The sequence below is a fragment of the Hyperoodon ampullatus genome, assembly GCF_949752795.1.
Source record: "Hyperoodon ampullatus genome assembly, contig: scaffold_536, whole genome shotgun sequence".
In the NCBI taxonomy this organism is placed as follows: domain Eukaryota; kingdom Metazoa; phylum Chordata; class Mammalia; order Artiodactyla; family Ziphiidae; genus Hyperoodon; species Hyperoodon ampullatus.
The window spans coordinates 2,242-21,764 of NW_027640754.1; the positions used below are offsets into that span (position 1 = coordinate 2,242).

General features: G+C 45.0%; 2 protein-coding genes across 3 annotated transcripts; both read right to left on the reverse strand.

Annotated features, from left to right (window-relative positions):
- Positions 1–2,022: 2,022 nt before the first annotated feature.
- LOC307070059 (casein kinase I-like) lies at positions 2,023–3,187 on the reverse strand (the record flags this gene model as incomplete). 2 transcript variants are annotated; one of them, XM_079728663.1, is made up of 2 exons in its annotated part: positions 2,023–2,181; positions 2,218–3,187. In XM_079728663.1, the coding sequence occupies 2 exons, from the start codon at positions 3,185–3,187 to the stop codon at positions 2,174–2,176; spliced, it is 978 nt and encodes a 325-aa protein (XP_079584789.1). The 2 variants fall into 2 exon arrangements, with proteins under 2 accessions (XP_079584789.1, XP_079584788.1); XM_079728662.1 differs by having other exon boundaries at positions 2,174–3,187.
- A 7,610-nt stretch (positions 3,188–10,797) lies between these two features.
- On the reverse strand, positions 10,798–14,562 carry LOC307070058 (Golgi-associated RAB2 interactor protein 3-like; the record flags this gene model as incomplete). The annotated part of the gene is made up of 3 exons (XM_079728661.1): positions 10,798–11,556; positions 12,341–12,956; positions 14,513–14,562. 3 exons carry the CDS (start codon positions 14,560–14,562, stop codon positions 10,798–10,800), a joined length of 1,425 nt encoding a protein of 474 aa, XP_079584787.1.
- Positions 14,563–19,523: the final 4,961 nt, after the last annotated feature.

Below are 19,523 nucleotides of genomic sequence, written 5' to 3' on the forward strand. Positions count from 1 at the left end.
CAGGGATAGGGTACCAAAACACTGGGGTCCCACTTCTGACTTCCTGACTAGCACTGCCTTCATAATGCCAGTGATGCTGACTAGACCAGGATTCCAGAGGCAAACTTTTTTTTGGTATAAATGGTCATCATCCTTATGCCCAGCACTATGCCCAGCACTATACTAATATTCTTCCCAAGAAACATTTATTGGTTATTACATAAGCTTCACTCTACTAACCTATGCCAAGAGTTCTCTCTGGAAACCTCACAGTGCCAACTCAGAGTTGCCTGCAGGAACTTGTGTTGCATCTGATAAAAACAATCAGTGCTATGGCTAAGGTTTCTCATTAAGGCCGAGGTGAAGTACAAGACAAAAAAAAAAAAATTTGCTAGAGCCTGCTAATCTCTCTGCAGCCAGCAGCTAAGATTTTCAAATTGAACACGAAGTTTAATGTAATTTAGTATATTTGCTCAGTGTGCCATTTTACCCCTGGGTTAATATGGGAAAATGAAGAAAGAGCTAATTGCACCATTATCACTTTAACATAATGGGCCAGTACCCCAGAGCAACTGCTGTTCTTATTAGATGGTGTCACCAGTGGGAAATACTATATTTCCTCTTTCCTTAGGTTCAACTTCTTTTGTTCAGTAACTGTGTTTACAGGACACCCTTGTCTGGTTTGCCACTCTAGGTCCAGTGGCATTGCCATACCCCCACAGTAGCTTTCCTTCTCCCATGCTCTCAATATCAAGTTTTTATCTCTAATATGACTACTCTGCTTCTGAAGGTAATGCATCTCTGGAAATCATTAATAAAATGTGGAAAACACAATACTTCAGCAGAACCTGACCCCTATTCCTCTTTCCTGGGCAAATTACATAATTTCCTTGAACCTCAGTTTCCTCATCTGAAAAATGGGGATAATAACAGAAGCTACCTCTGAGGGTTGTGAGGAACAAAGGAAGAAAGTGAATTGGCTTAGCCCTGTGTCTAGTATACGGTAAATGTGCAATTGCTATATATTATGATTTGAATTAAAAATTATGATTATTAATTTAAATTATTAATTTAAAATACATTTTATACACCACCCAAAATTATTGAAAGCAATGGCAAAGGATAATAAAGGGTAATGACAAAACATGAAGAACAGGTGTCTTAGCAGCATTCTCTAAGTAAAGCAATAAAATGAAAAGTAGCAAAGAATAGGGGTGACCTTTGTATTTCCCTTTTAAATTTATATTATAGCAGATTACTCTTTCATTGTCTGTGCTTTCTAGGGGGGATGGAAGTAGTGACAAAGACAATAAAAAAAAACAACAACAACAAGCTCTGGTTTAATAAAATAACTAACATTTGGGTAGTATATAAGAGTTTTCAATTATTTTCTCAAATAATTTACTGAGAGCTAGATAATACATGAATTATGAATTAATAGAGGAACAGAGATTTTGAGTTAGAAGATTTACCTTCAAGTCTCACCTCTGCCTTTTACCAGTTGTACAAATTGAGGCAAGAACTTCATCTTTTCCATGTCTTTTCCAATGGGTAACACAGGTATGATGTTATTTCATTTACCCTACCCACAAATGTTCTGAAAATCAAAACGAAAAAATGAAGTTAAAAATGCCTCAGCCACTTAATTGCCACACAAAAACCTGCACACAAGTGTTAGCTGTTACTATAGCTGTTACTATTTATATGTGGGATTCTTAACTTATTTGAGTTCATGAGAATCTGATGAAAGCCATAGATCGATCCTTTCCCCCTAAAAGATGCACAATATGTACAGTAAACACACACACACACACACACACAGAGTGAAGGTATTAGGGGACTCATGGACTCTCCACTGCTCATTGGTCCTACGTTTACCTTCTTGGTCCCCTGCCATAAATCAGCCGGCTGCTTCTATTTCTCCACAGTCTTTGAGCGCTCCAAAGATAGGGATCCAATTTCCTTTGTGAGTCTCTTTTTCTAGAGGAGCATTCCACATTTTGTTTTTTTTGTTTTTTTTTTTTTTTGCTGCCCAGAGCCAGTTTATTATACTGAAATTAAGTTCTTTACACCAAGTAAATGGTTGTCCACAACCACTGGCTAGTGTACATAATGAACTAAAATTTCTAGATTTGGGGAGAAACAAATGCTGCTCCGATCACCTGCTCTGCTTCTTCTGTTCCTTGATTCATGCTTAGAAACCTTTCATGTTACTCTTGGTTTTGTCAGCTTGCTTGCCTGTGGGGGTTTGGGCCTGCTGACCCTGCCCACTTGAAGAGGCTGCCTGCTGTGCTGCTTTCTGCTTTAACATTGTCCAATCAAATGTGTAGTCATATTGGTGATTCAGGGTCCTGAAAAGAATGCGGAATAGCTGCCTCAGGTACATGTAATCCGGGGCTTCCTCAAAGCACAGCCCACGGCAATAGTTTAAGTACATGGCAAATTCTGCAGGAAATCCCTTACATAAAACTTCAACAGGTGTGGACATCTTCTTTTCGCTAATTTTTTCATACTTTTGCTTCTTTGTTGCAGCCTTTAGTCCTTGCCATGGCAGGCTGGTTCTATTAAAATACATCAAAACATATCCTAATGATTCCATGTCATCTCGGCGACTCTGTTCAATACAAATATGTGCATTGATGCTAGCATATCGAGCAGTGCCAGTGAGATTTTTATCTTCTCTGTATGGTATGTGTTGCCTTGTCCTGTTGTCTCTGTACTTTTTGGCCAAACCAAAATCAATAAGGAATAACTTATTACAGTGACGCCCAATACCCATTAAGAAGTTATCTGGTTTAATGTCTCTGTGTATAAAATTCTTTGTATGCACATATTCAATTCTACTGATCATCTGGTCAGCTAACATAAGGACAGTTTTCACTGTAAACCTTCTTGAACAGAAATTGAAGAGGTCTTCGAGGCTGGGTCCAAGAAGATCCATGACTAGCACATTGTAGTCTTTTTCCTGACCATACCACCGTATGTGGGGGATGCCAACCCCACCTTGAAGAATCTTATAGAGTTTGCTCTCGTACAGCAACTGGGGATGCCTGGCCTTCTGAGATTCTAGCTTCACTGCCACTTCCTCGCCGTTGGTGATGTTGATCGCCAGATAAATGTCACCGAAGGAGCCAGACCCGATCTTCCGTACCAGTTTATATTTCCCTCCGACAATGAATTCGGCCTTGGAGCCGCTGCTGCTCGCCATCCTGAGAGACGAAGATGGAGGCTGGGGCTAAGCCCCGACACCTCTAAGGGGAGAACGGGAGATCTCTAGGGCTCGTCCACAGAGCAAGGCTCCGGAGGGCGGCAGGAAGCAGAAAACGCTGGCTCTTTTCTTGGCGTTACAGGGCCCAGAGTCGGCCAAGGAGAACCTAATCACCGCTGCTGTCAGGTTTCTTTCTGCCAGGCCGCAGACTGTTGAGAGGGTTCTCACGGTAACCAGGCTGGGCCACTTGCTTCTGGCGGCCGCCGCTGCCTCACTTTCGCGGCGACGTCGCGGGCTGGAAAAGGAGAGCGGTGAGTTAGGGCGGCGATACCGCTGCCACCACTGCCGCCGGCTCCCGCCCGGAGGGACCCCTGTCACTCCGCCGACGCCGCCATCTTGTTACTCCGGCTCCAGCCAGCACAAAATGCCCCCAGCACTCGGGAGCCGCTTCTTCACGGCGCAGAGCACTCTCTCCAGATTTCTTCAACTCATCTTTGGGGACTGTTTGTGTCCCCCACCCAAGCCATTCGCTCCCCTGTGGATGTGCTCTGATTCACTTTGCATTTCTCCCAGCGTGGGATCCGGAACTGGGTAGTCTTAGAGTCTCCCTAATTGTTCCTGATCTCTCTGACAACTGATATTTTTTCTAGTCTCATTTTGCCTCACGTGTCCTGCCTCCAGGGGACTTTACCCATTTTCTGGCATCTGGGATATAAAGTTGAGCTCTAGTTATAGCACCGCTAACTTCACACACACACTGCATGGCACACCCTACAAACACACAACGGGAAAAGAATTCTGAATATGTGAACACACATCTTGAAGCTTCTTGACTTGCTTTATCTGGATGTCAGTGAACTGGAGACATCTACGTTGGTCTCCTCCTGCCTTTTAAACTTTCCTTGTCACCCCCGTTCCTCTTCCTAAACCCCTAACCCCTGCCAGCATGCCTGCTCTCCAGACCTTGAGTGCAGCTTACATTGACCTGAAGAAAGAAGAACAGCTAATTACTTAGTCTTTCAATAGGTCAGAAATTTTGTGTACGTTATCTCATTCAAGTAAACCCACGCAAAAAGCCCATGAAGTAGGGCTTTTAAAGGAAACTAAAGCTCAGAGATGTTAAGTAACTTGTCCAAGGCTTCACAGCTAATAACTGGAATTCAATCTCTATCTGGTAACTCTAGGTTTGCACGCTCTTCCTCGTTGTGCACGGATTCCTTTTCCTATGTAATAGCATTTACTAGTGGCCTGACATGTGGCCCCTTCCCTGAAACTCTACACTTAGCAGTGGGCTTTGGAAGTTTACAGTGTTTATAAGATTTAAAGGGATTTCAGTCACTGGGCACTGGGGAAATTCTTGCAGGTGAAGGATCTTCACAATGCTGCCACACAGGTGTTTCCTCCCCCACCAGCCTTGTGGCCCACAGACTAGGTGGGAGCAGGCTACAGCCCCTCTTCCTTTTCTTTCCACCTCAGGGGGAAACGGGTTAACCCCCTTATGGAAAATAAAGTCAGCCTTCCTTGCAAGGGTCCCTGAGCTGGATTTCTGATAGTCCAGGAAGCCATTTAAATAAGAACCTCGGTGTTGAAAACCTGCCAGGTAGGTAGGCATCCTTCCAGCTTTCTGTGGCTAACCAGCGGCCCCTAGTGGCCAGTGGCTCCAAGTGCGGTGAGCGGGGAGCTTTGGCTGTTTCTGCGCTCACCTCTGGCTCTGCCCTGCTCAGTTTTCAAACACTGGATTAATGCCCCAATCAACATATTTTGCAGTATTTGGACAGCCAAATGGTGGAGTCTAAAACTCTGGGCAAAGAGGGCATGACGATGGGTGATCTTACCTGTAAAATCAGGAACCAGGCTGTCCCTAAAATCTTTCTCTTTTGAATATTCCAGACCACAAACCTAGCAGGTAGACAATACTATTATCCCCGTTTAGCTGCTGGGTAAACGCAGGGCAGAGAGTTGAAGTAGCCAGGGACACACTGGTTAGTGGGAAAGAACAGTCAGGTTTCTGTGAGCACAGATTCTCAATTTGCCAGGCAGGCCTAAGGCAGCGTGTGTGTGTGTTGTGTTGGCATGACTGTGGTCTGGTTTTGGGAATAATACCGACAGCTGGCATTTAAGAATTCATCCTGAGGCAGGCAAGTGGTAAATGCTCTTATGTGGAATACCCCCTCCATTCTTCCCAGCTGCCCTGTGAGATACACATCTCCAATGTACAAATGGGAATGTGGCTTCTCGGCAGGGCCCAAACTGCCAGAGGTCATACAGATTAAAGGAGGAGCCGGGAATTAGGACCCAGCTTGTTCAACCCCAAAGCAATGGCTTGAATTTACCTTCGTGTATTGCATGAGAGTTCTCCTTGTAGCCAATCTAGGTTGTTGGTCCTTAGTACTCATTCACCTGCCATATTTCCCCCACTCCCTCCTGCTTGGCTTGGTGCTAATGAGAGTTTCGGCTGGTAAGAGCGCAGGGGACTGTGGATGTCTATTTGTCAGTTTCTCTCTGAACATAGACTTTGTATTTGGGAGGAAGTCCACTCCTCTTTGTGTGTCTGATGCTCTCAGCCATCCTCTCTGATGCTAGTGGGTGGTGGGCGGGATGGGACTCGGTCATTTCCTGGAGCCCTGGAGGGTTTCCATTGGGGAGGCACATGGAGACAGTATAACATGGTGGTCATGAGGCAGGCTTTGGAGTCCTAAGACACTGAACAGCTACTAAACCATTTAAGACTCGGTTTCCTCGTCCACTAAATGGACACAATAGTGCCTATCTCATAGGGCCATTGCAGGAATGAAATAAGACAAATACATATGATATTCTTTTTTTTTTTTTTTTTTTTTTTTTTTGGTGGTACGCGGGCCTCTCACTGCTGTGGCCTCTCCCGTCGCGGAGCACAGGCTCCGGACACGCAGGCCGAGCGGCCTAGCCGCTCCGCGGCATGTGGGATCCTCCCGGACCGGGGCACGAACCCGTGTCCGCTGTATCGGCAGGCGGACTCTCAACCACTGCGCCACCAGGGAAGCCCCATATGATATTCTTAATACAGCACCTGTCACAGGGTAAGTCTCCCTACTGTGTTCATGAGCAAAGGAACACATGGTAACATGATCTGTTTCCTTGGGAAGGGTGCCAACAGCGTCACTAACCATCAAGAGATCTGGCCCCTTGTTAGGTGTTAGCCGGTGAGATTAAGTGGTTTCCCTTGCAACATAAAGCAATTGACTTAGGGTTGTAGCAAGAACAATGTGCTGGTGGAAGACAGCCGATGCCAAGGAGTCTCCCTCCCACAGGGATAAAATGGCTGGCAGGAGACAAACGATGACAAAGCCTTTATTGGGAACCATGATACCCAAACTCCTTGGCAGGAGAGTAGTGAGTCTTGGGAGCAACAGGGGATATAGCCACGGAAGGATTAATTGGCCTCAAAAGGAATTGCCGGGGCTTCCCTGGTTGAGCAGTGGTTAAGAATCCGCCTGCCAATGCAGGGGACACGGGTTCGAGCCCTGGTCCAGGAAGATCCCACATGCCACAGAGCAATTAAGCGCACGCTCCACAACTACTGAGCCTGCGTTCTAGAGCCCATGTGCCACAACTACTGAGCCTGTGTGCCACAACTACTGAAGCCCACACACCTAGAGCCCGTACTCTGCAACAAGAGAAGCCTCTGCAATGAGAAGCCCGCACATGGCAGCAAAGACCCAATGCAGCCAAAAATAAATAAATAAAATTAAATTTAAAAAAAGGAATTGCTGTGACTTAATAGCTTTATTAAATCCATGGTGTTTAGCCCAGTGATTCCCGTTTGCTTTCATTCAGGGCTATGCAGGAGCGATACCATTGCTTTGCCTGGTCATATGGATTAGCCAAGCTCCCTCCTGGTGTGGCCTTGTGTTTGTCCTTCTTCATATATGTCACCGTTCCCTCCTTCCCCCCTGCTCTTTTTTTTTTTTTTTTTTTTTTTTTGCAGTACGCGGGCCACTCACTGTTGTGGCCTCTACCGTTGCGGAGCACAGGCTCCGGACGCGCAGGCTCAGCGGCCATGGCTGACGGGCCCAGCCGCTCCACGGCATGTGGGGTCCTCCCGGACCGGGGCACGAACCCGTGTCCCCTGCATCGGCAGGCGGACTCCCACCACTGCGCCACCAGGGAAACCCGAACCTGAGCTCTTGAACTGGAGTGACCCTTCCGAGAGGGTCTGTGTTGGGCTACGATGGCCTGACCTTCACACTCCACATCAATCAGTTCTTGCCGTGCACCTCGGGTGAGGAACCCAGGCAATTTCCAAACTCACTGCCAGCTGAAGGCTTTCTGTGGGAAGCACCCCCAGCAGCTGGGGCCACAAGTCCTTTGTTGAAGAAATGTCCACCCCACGTGGATATTTCAAATGGAACGGTGTCTTTCAAAACATACCCTCCAATCTCCTCATTATATAGATCCTGTGGCCAAAAATAGGAAGTAACATAAAGTCCCATATTAACAACCCCCCAGCCAAATACTTCTTTTCACAGAAACCACAGTACCCTCCACAAAGTGCACATTTGATCAGGCCACTCCCCTATTGAAAACATATCATGGCTTTGCATCACTCCAAGGTCAGAAATCAAAATCCTTTAAATGGACCTCAAAACCTTGCATGGTGTGGCCCCTGCTGTGTTCCCCAGCATCACATCACGCTTGCTCTGCCAGCCATGACACTGCCTTCAATATGCCTCCCACCATAGCACGTCTTTCTTCTGTCTGAAAGACTCCAGTCGATCACAACAATCCTGTGAATGACCTTATTTTGCTGTAGGGAAAAAAACCCCTTCTAGTATGTATGTGTGTTGCCAGACTTGAAGTTTGGGACATTGGTCAGTTTGTAATCAACCATCCATTGCCTAATTGCACTTGGCAGCTGCAGAATTGCTACCATGGTGATGAATATTGCTGTCCAAAATATTGGCCTTGATCTGATAGGGTGTACTGACTTGATACCCAAATTGATGTCTCCCTCCAGAGGAAGATGCCTGTTGCTTTGAAATACGAAGGTATCTGTGCATGTGCCTCTTGATGAACTGTCAAGATAGAAAATGAAATCCAGAGAAAGTGCCAGGCAGGGCACGTTTCAGTGGGCAAGTCCCCACCTCCACTTTACTACTGCACTGGAGGTGTAAATTGTGTCAACTGTGGGTCTGCTCAGCTAACGCCCTGCATAGTGGACTGACTAGGTTCGTGTCAAAGAAGTCCTTTGGGGTGAGGGAGTGAGAATGCATAATACAGGCTAAGAAAGACAAAAGGTAAAGCCAAGAGTACAGAATCCTAAGATGAAGCTGTTTTAACTACGCTGATTCAGCCTCTGGCCTAGTGAAAATCTGGGGCTCTGAGTCAAAGGCTTTGGAAAGAGCTCCCCTTTATCTCCCTCCTCTACCCCGTAACGCCTCACATTTCCGGAAGGCTTCCCCCAAATCCCTCTCAGGTCTTAGAGAACACGGCTCTTTCTCTCCTCTTACCAAGACCCACTGCTTCAAGAGTGAACTCCAAGGACACATTGATCCCCACAATCTATTGGTCTTTGTGTATCGGAAATCACAAGATGGGATTTTCCAGCCACCCACCAGAGCAACTGAGAAGGGCTTCCTCTCATCCTCCCAAGCTACCACTCCTCCCAGAATCCGTATCTTATTTCTCACCTCCTCCACCTCTACCACTTAATTTGCTCTGCAGAGAAAGTCCCTAAGTTTTACTGGAAACCCAACCTCCATCCTAGTAGACCCTGTTGTCACAGAAGGGAATGAGCAGAGAATTGCAAGGCTAGCAGATGACTCCCCGGTTCATACAAACACACATGGTTCTCAGAGGCATTCTTCTCAAATCCAGCTGTTGTTAACTATTATCAACAGTTACTCTAGTCCAACTGTTATCAACTGTTGTTAACAATTTAATGATTTTCATGGACTCATGAAATTTATTTACAACTTTTTTTAGATTGGAAAGACTTTTTTATGATGGACATTTAAAAATGCATAATCTCATTATGAAATGAGATTTCATAATCTCATTTACGATTTTTTTATTTTTAGAATTGGTTTCCACATGCATATATAATTTACATAATTCATCAGTACAGAGCATTTTGGATTATTCTGTTATTCCTTAACAATATATCTAAACCTTTCTTGTGTTCCTGGATAGTGAGTATTTATGTCACTTAGTTTCTTTATCTTATAGCTATTGAAAGATATCTTTCAGACTTTGTCATCCATCTCTTGTGCATATATTGAAAGGAAAACAAAAGTGAAACAAATTGGTTGAGATATTTCTAAGGCAGTGACTGTCACGTGGTTGACAGCAGTATAAAAATCATCCTGATGTCAGAGATGTTAAAATAAAATGGAAACGATAATACATTCCCATGGACATACCCCTTTGCATAATAGAAACATTCCCACTCTGTTGAAGCTTTTCCTCCCAGACCATCCCTCCCTTCTTTTTACCCTACAGAAATCCACTATTGTGAATTTTGTGTTTATCATGTCCTTGTTTTTTTCTCCCCTTTTAGCAAATGTGTGCCCCTGCTCATATTGTTTGATGTTGTTTTTGAACTTTTCTACAAATGGAACTGTATTGTATGTATTTTTCTGACTTGCTTTTCTTATTTGACACTACAGGAGACTCCCCCATGCTAACCTGTACAGCTGCTATTCATCTTCACTGCTGTGTCATTTGCACTCTAGGGATATGACACAATTGATCATTTCTCCTATTTGGCGAACATGTGGACTGTTTCCAGGGTTTTGCTATTACAGTTTTACTACAAATATTCTCCTAGTTGTCTCCTGGCAAGCGTTTGTGAGAGTTTACCCAGAGTATATACCCAACAGGAAGAAGAATTTTAAGATTAAAATCAGGTGGGCCAAAGTTTTCTGTGACTTTGCAGGCCATGTGGTTTCTGAGACAGCTACTCAAATCTGTCATTTTCATGTGAAAGCAGCCTTAGACAATATTTAAATAAATGACTGTAGCTATGCCCAATAAAACTTTATTCATAAAACCAGGCAGTTGGCAAGATTTGACCCTCAGGCTGTCAGTCCTGATCAAGGTGATAAACTTCACTATTCTGGTTGCCTACAAATGCTGAGGCACTCCTTCTTTTCTTCCCTGATTATCCCTAGAGGAGACAGGAGTCCTATCTTCACTTAGTCTATGGACTGGACTGAATGACCATGTTCAGGGACCTTCAGGGAGAAAAAGAAGGGCATGGGGACATGCTGGTGGTGATGCTTCCCAGCAGGTAGTCTGTGACTTGCAGCCATTGTCTTGGGGAAACCAAAGGCAGAAAGGGGTTGAGGCAAGGCAGGGCACTAATGCTGGCTCTGCTGGGCGTGGGTGGGAGGTGGGGTTCCTGCTTGACTGGAGGCTGGGGTCTCAGGCCAAAGCACAATTCGCATCAGAGAAGTCACTGTGAAGTCACTACCAGGCGAGGGGACATAGAAAACACAAGATAGCATTTCTTTTGGAGTGGTATGGTTTCCTTTATTAAAGAAAGTAGGAATTGCCTCTCTAGGGAAGGATCCAAGCCAACCTGGGCTTTGTCTACCTCTCAATGGTCATGTGTGAGCCTTGTTTCTGAATCAGGAATGACTGAAGCTCCTAAAGAAGGAGAGGATCTTACTGGATGTCTTACTTAGAGTCCCCAAACTGGTGGCGGACTGGCTCTTCCTCAGTTTGCGAGCTGTCCTCCCCTCCTTTGTCAACATTGGAGTCTCCATGGCTGGATAAGGACCAGTGGGCGGATGATTTCTGGGTCTTGTCCCCTCCTGTCCTGTGGTGACCTTCACGTGTCCTGCAGTGATAGGAACTTTTCCTCGATGAAGATGTGTCCTTCTTTTCTTTTTTTCCTCCCAGGCTTCATCCCTGGGGTGGGAGACCTTCTGGATTCCATCCCATTCAGACATGTAGCCTTCGCTCTGCAAGGTGGACACCATGGGGGCTGCGACCTTCCCTTCAACTCTTCCAGCAGCAGGCTTGCTGGTTGTGACTGCACCTGGCAACACCATGCTCCTGCCGCTCTCTGGACCATCTGCCCCCGTCGAGGATGTGCTGGCAACATCCGCCGAGACCAGGTTCGTGTCCTGCAAGGATAGGCTGGCAGCACCTGCAGTGGCCTGGCCGGATCCGCTTTCTCCTGGATCCTCGATGGTGGCTCCCACCAGGCCCACGGTCATCCCTGCCGCCGATCCTTCGACGCCTTCCAGGGCTGCAGTTGATCCACGGGGGGCATGATGGATTCCCTCTCCCCGCACATAAGCACAAGACGTGGCTCCAGTCACGTCACGAAGCTTGTGAAGCCCAACCTCATCCTGATCCCTTTCTCTGTGGAGCTCTGTGGTCTGAGCCAAGGGGAGGAGAAACAGGTAAGATAGAGATGACAGAAAGTGAGATCAGAACTGTCCGCTCCTCTCTCATCCTGGAGCTGAGCAACTCAAGGGCTTATACTTAGAATAACCTTTGAAATCACCCAGTCTAAGCTCCCATTGGATGCAAGACCCCATCTACTGCACCCCTGTCAAACGGCCACTCCACTTTCCTTGAACAGTCCCAGGGTCAGGGAGAGCACTGATACAATTCTCCATGATGATATACACTTTAACTTTATACCCTTGTGCTTCTCTCTCTGCAGGACAGATTCCTAGAAGTGGGGTCCCTGGGTCAAGGGATGCACACCTTCTACATTTTGGTGACTCCACGGGTTGGGCTGATTTGAATCAGCATGTCGGAGTCGCGGGGAGACACAATGAAGGAAGGACTTCCTAACTGTGAATGATGTTCCACAACTGATGAGACTACCTGGGCTGGGGTAAGTGTTCAAGAAGAGACCAGACAGTCAGGGTGCTGTAAAAGGGATTACAGCCCTGGTGATGAGACCAGTGCAGCCGAGATGATACCTAAGTTCTCTCTGAAAGTCGGCCTCGTGGGACAAGGTGGAGAAGCACTCGGAACCTCTCCAGTGTGGTGACTCCCGTAGTGATAGCTCGTTTGTCCCTGACCCTTTTCAGCAATAGAAGGTATTTCCCAGGTGAGTCTCAGAGAGCACCAAAGGCTATGAAGGACCAGCTTTGCCCTGCTCTCCCAAAGCACCCTGCCCCGTGTTCTTGAGTCCCTGTAGGTGCTTACCACTAGGATTTTGGCATCCTCTGTAGTCGCTGCATCTCCAGTTTGGAGCATCGGTGTACTGCTGTAACTGTCTACCGGTGGTCTCAGGATATAGACAAGCTTTTCCCAATAGGAAAAGTGGTGGTCTTGTGCGTCGGAAGAGGGGCACAGCTGCAGATAGAAAGTCCGGCCGGTAGCAAGATTCAGGCACAGCTGCTGTTTCTCACGGTTGTGGGTGGAGATCTTGACAAACTTCAAGGGGAGCAGCCTGGTGAGCTCTAGGGTCTTCACGGGCTTGCAACCTCTCCCCTTGGTGATCCCGGCGCATCTGACATGCTCTTCACAGACTTTCGTTGGTCGGGCCAGCAGCATGATGTCAGGTAGTGGGAAGAGGGGGCTGGTGGATGTGATGCCCACAGTCACCGTTCGGACGCAGTTGTCTAGATCAATCAGTTCTCCTTCCTTGCTGACCTGGATAAAGTTGCTCTCAAACATGGGAGCGTACTTGAAAATGTCATACTCTCCTCCCTCGTACAGTTGTCGTTGCAGGACCCCCATGGAGGTCCTCGACACCCCCACTGTACAGTAGCTATTGGCCGTGTAATGAGGTAAACTCTCACTGCTCATGGCTCTCTTCCTTCAAGACAGAGCCACCAGCCACAAATTGAGTCTCGGAGAGAGAGAGAGAGAGAGAGAGAGGGAACGAAAGCACCTCGTCACCTCCCTGCAGGACTCTGCCAGAGTCTCTTGACCCGACCATATTTATACCGCAAGCCCTTTGTGACCCGTCACCATCACATCACACACCCCTTTGTTGAGCCTCCAAGCCCCCACCCCCTTGGGGCAGGCTCACCAGCCTCCCCCTCAACCAACCACCATGTGCATAGGGAACAGGCTGACCCTGCCAGGGTATAGGTGTGGGTAGGCTGGATAGTCTTTCTAATCAAAATGTTGAGAAAACCCTCCTGCTTTTGTAAATATCTGGGTGGTTTCCAGTCTTGTTGTTGTTACAAATCTCCATCATCTTCGTGCTTCTGCTGGATGATGTCCTGGGGATAAAATCCTGGAAGTGGACTGTGTACTTGCTAAGGGCAGGCATCCTATGGGGATTGCTGTTCTCTGTGCCCCCAACGTATCTAGCACAGTGCTGGCAGGAACTTAGAAAGAGTGCTACCTGTCAGAGTCCCATTGGTACTGTCATTTCCAGGATATGGAGAATTTTCTCACCCATTTTCTCTTTTCAAGGAGGCTAACTTTTTATATTTATATTTTTTTACAGTTTTAGAAACTGTTTTTATTGTGAAATATAACACACATTCATGAAAGTGCCCAAACCATAAATATATAGCTTAATGAGTAACAAGAAAGTGAACACCCTTGTAGCTGCCACCCAGAGTAAGAAATAGAACCCTGCCAGCCCCTCTTCTGCATGCTCCCTCCCCACAAAGGTCACCCAACCTTGGCTTCTATTTTTTTTTCTTTTCCCCCTCCTTTTTTATTGACGTATAGTTGATTTACAATGTTGTGTTAATTTCTGTTGTGTTAATTTCTTCTGTTAGTTTCTGATTCAGTTTTATGTATATATATATTCTTTTTCATATTTTTTTTCATTATGGTTTATCACAGGATAATGAATATAGTTGTCTGTGCTCTACAGTAGGACCTTGCTGTTTATCCACCCTGTAGTTTGTATCTGCTAATCCCAAAATCCCAATCCTTCCCTCCTTGCCCCCTGCTTTTTTTTTTTTTTTTTTGCGGTACGCGGGCCTCTCACTGTGGTGGCCTCTCCCGTTGCAGAGCACAGGCTCAGCGGCCATGGCTCACGGGCCCAGCCGCTCTGCGGCATGTGGGATCCTCGCGGACCGGGGCACGTACCCACGTCCCCTGCATTGGCAGGCGGACTCCCAACCCCTGTGCCACCAGGGATTCCCTGCCCCCTGCTTTCTGTCCTCATTTCCCCCATCCCAGTGACTAGGCTGGACACACGTACGTGGTCCGGGTGAACCCTCTGAATTCCTTGCCAGTTGGAAATAGTGCTATCAGACAGGTCAATGATGCCACCTTGCTCTGGGGCTTTTTGTGCTGGTTATAACCATGCTTTTGCTTTAGGATTCGTGTTCTTAAAACCAAGCTTTGAAAAGAAAAACTTTTAATTTTTGACCTCTTTTAGAGGATTGTCCTATGTAGCCATACTGGGAGATTTTTAGAACCGTTTTACACATGGTAGCATGCACTGGTATCATGCGGAATCTTGTATAAAAGGACATTTCTGGGTCCAAATATTTCGGCTTCGTAGGTTGTTGCCCCCACCTCCTTTATAAATTGAGGTAACCTTCAGATGACATAATAAATTTAACCATCCTGAAGTGAACAATCCATTGCCATTTAGTACACTCATAATTTTGTGCAAGTCTCACCTCTATCCACTTCCAAAACATTTTCATTAGGAGACCCTGTATCCATTAAGCAGTCACTCTCCGTCCCCATTCCTCCCCACCCCTTAGCAATCACTAATCTGCTTTCTGTCTCTGTGGGTCTATCTACTCTAGATATTTCATATAGATGGAATCATCCAGCATTTGTCCTTTTGCATCTGGCATATTTCACTTTGCATAGTGCTCTGAGGTTCATCCATGTTATAGTATGTCCTAGTACCATACTCCTTTTCATGGCTGAGTAATATTTCATTGTATGCACATGTCACATTTTGCTTATTCATTTAAACCAAGGCCTCCCTTGGTTCTGTAGCATGTCGTCTTTGGTCCATACGTTGGGGATCATTGGCAGTGGAGATCATTAGGTTTGCCCAGGGCAGCCTGATGCCTTTTTGGAGTAGAATTTGGGGAGTGCCAGGCCCCCGCTGCTCACTAGGTGTGGTAGGCCTTTAGAGATGGACCTAGCAATAGATGACCAGGGAATGTCTAGCCTGGCAACACAGGCGTTGTATCAGGGCACAGACAGGGACCCAGGTAAACAGTGCAGAGAAATGCAGATAAGAGAGGCTGGTATTTGCATCCCAGCTCTGCCGGCTGGCAGCGGGCAAATTAAAAAGTCTCTGAACTCCTATTCCTGATTCGTAAAATGAAATAACAACAGTATCACTCTCATAGCATTGTTGTGTTTAGATGAAATGAAATAATTTCTATCAAGTGCATGGTACAGGGCCTGGCACAGAGTGAGTAAAGTAAAGCCCAAAGTGGCCATGATTTTTATTACTTTTCCAGAAAAGGAGTTATGTGCAGTTGGAGTCTGGCACATTACTCAGCAGGGAAATGTCCTCAGCAGGTTGGCTTCTGGTCCACCGTGTAGCATCTCCAAGAGAACTCCCAAGAGCAAGACATGGTCCCTAATGTGGGAAAATAAGGAGGCCCAGTTTCCAGCACAGGACACTTAGTCCCAGCAATAAAGCAGGGGGCTTGATTTTAAAATGAGACATACTGTCTGAATGGAAGCAGTATCAAGGCAAAAGTGATCAATGTTATCATTGCTGGTCTGATTTTCCTACTAGACTGTGTGTACAGGGAGGGAAGGGGTTGTCATTCTTTTTTGCTACACTATTCGTTGCACAAGTGTAGAGTATTCAGTCAATGAATATTTGTTGCATGTGTGGCTGGCTGGCCAGCCAGCTGGCTGCTGTGTTATCTTTCTATTAGCTTAGGACCCTTTAAATTCTTCTGAATCAGTCTCATGTACTGTTGGAGGAATATACTCAGCCCCAGATATGCTTCTAGGAGACTATTCAGAAATCTGCTCTCAAATTCTTAAAACTATGCACAACTTTTGATCCAGCAGTTTCACTTCTGAGTATTTAACCTGAGAAAATCCCTAGAGCTCAGAGGGATTATGGCTCAAGAACATTCATTGTGAGATCATTTGGAATAGCAGAAAAGGTGGAAAGAACTTGCTATTCAACCAAAGGAGGATGGGTTAACTGTATTATGATGCTTCCATTCAATAAAGTGTTTCAAAGCCATAAAAATAAGGAAGAAGATTGTTTAATAACATGAGAGAATATCCAAATTCTGTAGTTAGGGAAAACAGCAAGTTGCACAACAGTATTTTGGTATAATACCACTCTGTGTTATGTGTGCTTGTGTGAGTGTAACATTGGAAGGATATAAACTAAAATATTATCTGTTGCTCTGAGTGATTAAATTATAGATAATTTTATTTTTGAGCTTTTTGAGCTTGTCTGTCATTTCCAATGTTTTTACATTGAATGTTTCATCAGTTAAAATAAGAATGAGTATTATTGAGGATTATGTTCCTGATGAGAAGTTGGGTCTTATCGCTCGAGTGTGTCTGAACCTGCAGAGGGGACCGAATGGCCTCAGCTCTAGGGGTTGGGAAGGGGCTGGGAACAGCAAAGCGTCAGGCATCGCTTCTGTAACATTCCAACAGCAGGGCACGTTCCTGTTTTACTGAAAGAGAGGATGCTCTGCACCTCCTTTCATCTCATTCACTCCATCCTCTCCTACGTGTTAGTGTCAACTTAAATAAGGGGGTAAACTGAGGCGAGCTCAAATTACCAGAAATTGAGGTTATTCAGGAAGAGTAGAGGAATTGCCATTCTGGAAACACATACCATGCTATAGTAAGCTAGAGGCGAGTCTGTTGAGGGGTTGGGGTGAGCTGTGTTTATGGGCAAGGAGTGCAAAGAGGGAGAAGTCCAGCCAGAATCCAGGCAGGAAGTTCACTGGCTTGATGATGGGAAGAGACTGTGGGTGGATGTTCATTGATCAGGAGGTAAGTCTTGGTCTTCTGTAAAGCAGGCGTTTATGGGAAATCAATCTCTCGGTTATATTCCATTCTTCTGAGGGCGCATGAGTGAGATTCTCCATTTCATGTCCTTCGGTTCCATTTTAGATTGAAATCTTTTCATATTGGCATTAAATACACCCAGGCTGTAGGGATTTTCTGGTCTACATGGTGACTGGATCCATGTTGTGGCTCCTAACTCCTGAGATAAACATGCACACACTGGTTTCAAGAAGGTAAATTTAAACTTTTCATGGGCTGAATTGGCTATGCAAGTTTATTCTGTCCTGTGTTCTAGAAAATTAAAAGAAGAAAGTCTGGGCTGAGAAAGTGTAAATGGAATTAGTATTTCTACCAAAAGAAAAACAAGATGAGCACCAGCTTTTGAGACTTTCAGTTAACTGATTACAAATATCCTCCTGTCCGGGCCTGAGGCTTTGTTCCTGGGCCAAGCAGGTCTGTCAGACTTCATCTTCCTTGAGGTTATGTTCTCCCCAGAGAGTCCTGGGCCCTTTACACTAACATGTGTCCTCTGGTTGCTCTTTGGAAATTCTTCAACACGTCGGCATCCTAGATGGGGACGCAATTTAGACTCATGCTGGAACCTCTTCAGAACTTGCAAACCCACAGTGGTGGTGTATTGTAGACTATGCTTTAAAGTGGAAGAAAAGTTGCTAAAGGGAACATATAGGGAGGAACACCTAACGTGATATGAGATGCAGTTTGACAGGTGAATAGGAGTTCTTCAGGAGTACAAAGAGAACACATCATCAGAGGCAGAGGGAACAGGAGGGAATTCAGTGTGTGATAGGAAGAGACCATTATCAACACAGAGGTCTTGCCTCTAAGCAAAGGTGTTGCCAGGACTAGATAATGAAGGGGCTTGTAATCCATACTCAGGAGTTTGGCATTTTATCCTGAAGCTCATAAATTGCCATTGAAAGATTTTAAGCGAGGGAATAACATTTAGTAGTATGCACACTCTATCTTTCCTATTAATTTGTGAGTTTCCTGAAGGCAAATGTTTGATTTTGAGACATCTCAGTGGTTGCTCCTCCATTGCCCAGAATAGTCTGTTATTTATAATAAGAGCTAAACTTTCATCACATGTTTACTATGAGTCTGACATTGTGCTAACTGCTTTACATAGTGTATTATTCAGGGTTCTCCAGAGAAACAGAATCAATCATACTAATATATATGCATATGTATATATAATAATAAATAAACTTATTGTAAGGAATTGGATCATGCAATCATGGAGGCTGAGAAGTCCCAAGATCTGCAGATGGCAAGCTGGAGACCCAAGAAAGCCAATGTTTCAGCCCAAATCTGAATGCCAAAAAAGACCAATGTCCCAGCATAAGTAGGTTTTTTTTCAGGCAGGAAGAGTTTCCTCTTATTTGAGGGAGGGTGAGCCTTTTTGTTCCATTCAAGACTTCAACTGATTAGATGAGGGCAACACACATTAGGGAGGTCAATCTGCTTTACTCAGTCCACTGATTCAATTGTTAATCTCATCCAAAAACACTCTCACAGACATGCCCAGAATAATATTTGATAAGCTATCTTGACACCTCTCATCCCAACCACCACCATGGCCCAGTCATGTTGATGTATAAGATTAACCATCACGTGTGAGTTATATCATTTCACTTATACAATGATCTTGCAAGGTTATTTCTATTTTTATTCCCGTTTTAAAGGCAAGGAAACTAAACCTTGGAAGGTTTATGTCATGTCTCTGAATAACAACAGCTGGTAAGGGATCAAACCCAGGCACCTGACTCATGGGGCCACATCCTTAACCACTATGCTATAATAAATGTTTTTAAATTAATTTTTTCTAGAACTCTCATATAGAAATTTAACAAAAATATAATCACTAATAATATGTTCATTACATTGGACATCCATAAATTCCTATAGATGAGTAACTAAGTGTACTGTTAACACCAGTCTTCCAACAAATCCATGTTTAATTTTTTTTTTCTGATTCTGGAGAAGAAAGACAAGATACAGGGAGGAGAGTTTTGCTTAGCAAACACTGGAGAATGTGGTAGGGAATTCAGTCTTCTGTTCACAATGAGTGTCCTAGGTTATACTAGTTTCATTTCAGTAAGAAGAAGTAATCAGTACATTGAGATGATTTCACTTACATGTAAAATCTAAAAAGCACAACAAATAAGCAAACATAACTAAACAGGAACAGGGTGATACATACAGAGAACAAACAGGTGGTTGCTAGAGGGGAGGCGAGTGGGGGAAGGAGAGAAATAGGTGAGGGAGAGTAAGACAGACAAACTTCCAGTTACAAAATAAATGAATCACAGGTGTCAAATGTAGAGTATGGGGAATATAATCAATAATTATGTAATATCTTTGTATGCTGACAGATGACAACTACATCTATTATGGTGATCATTTTGAAATGTATAGAAATGTC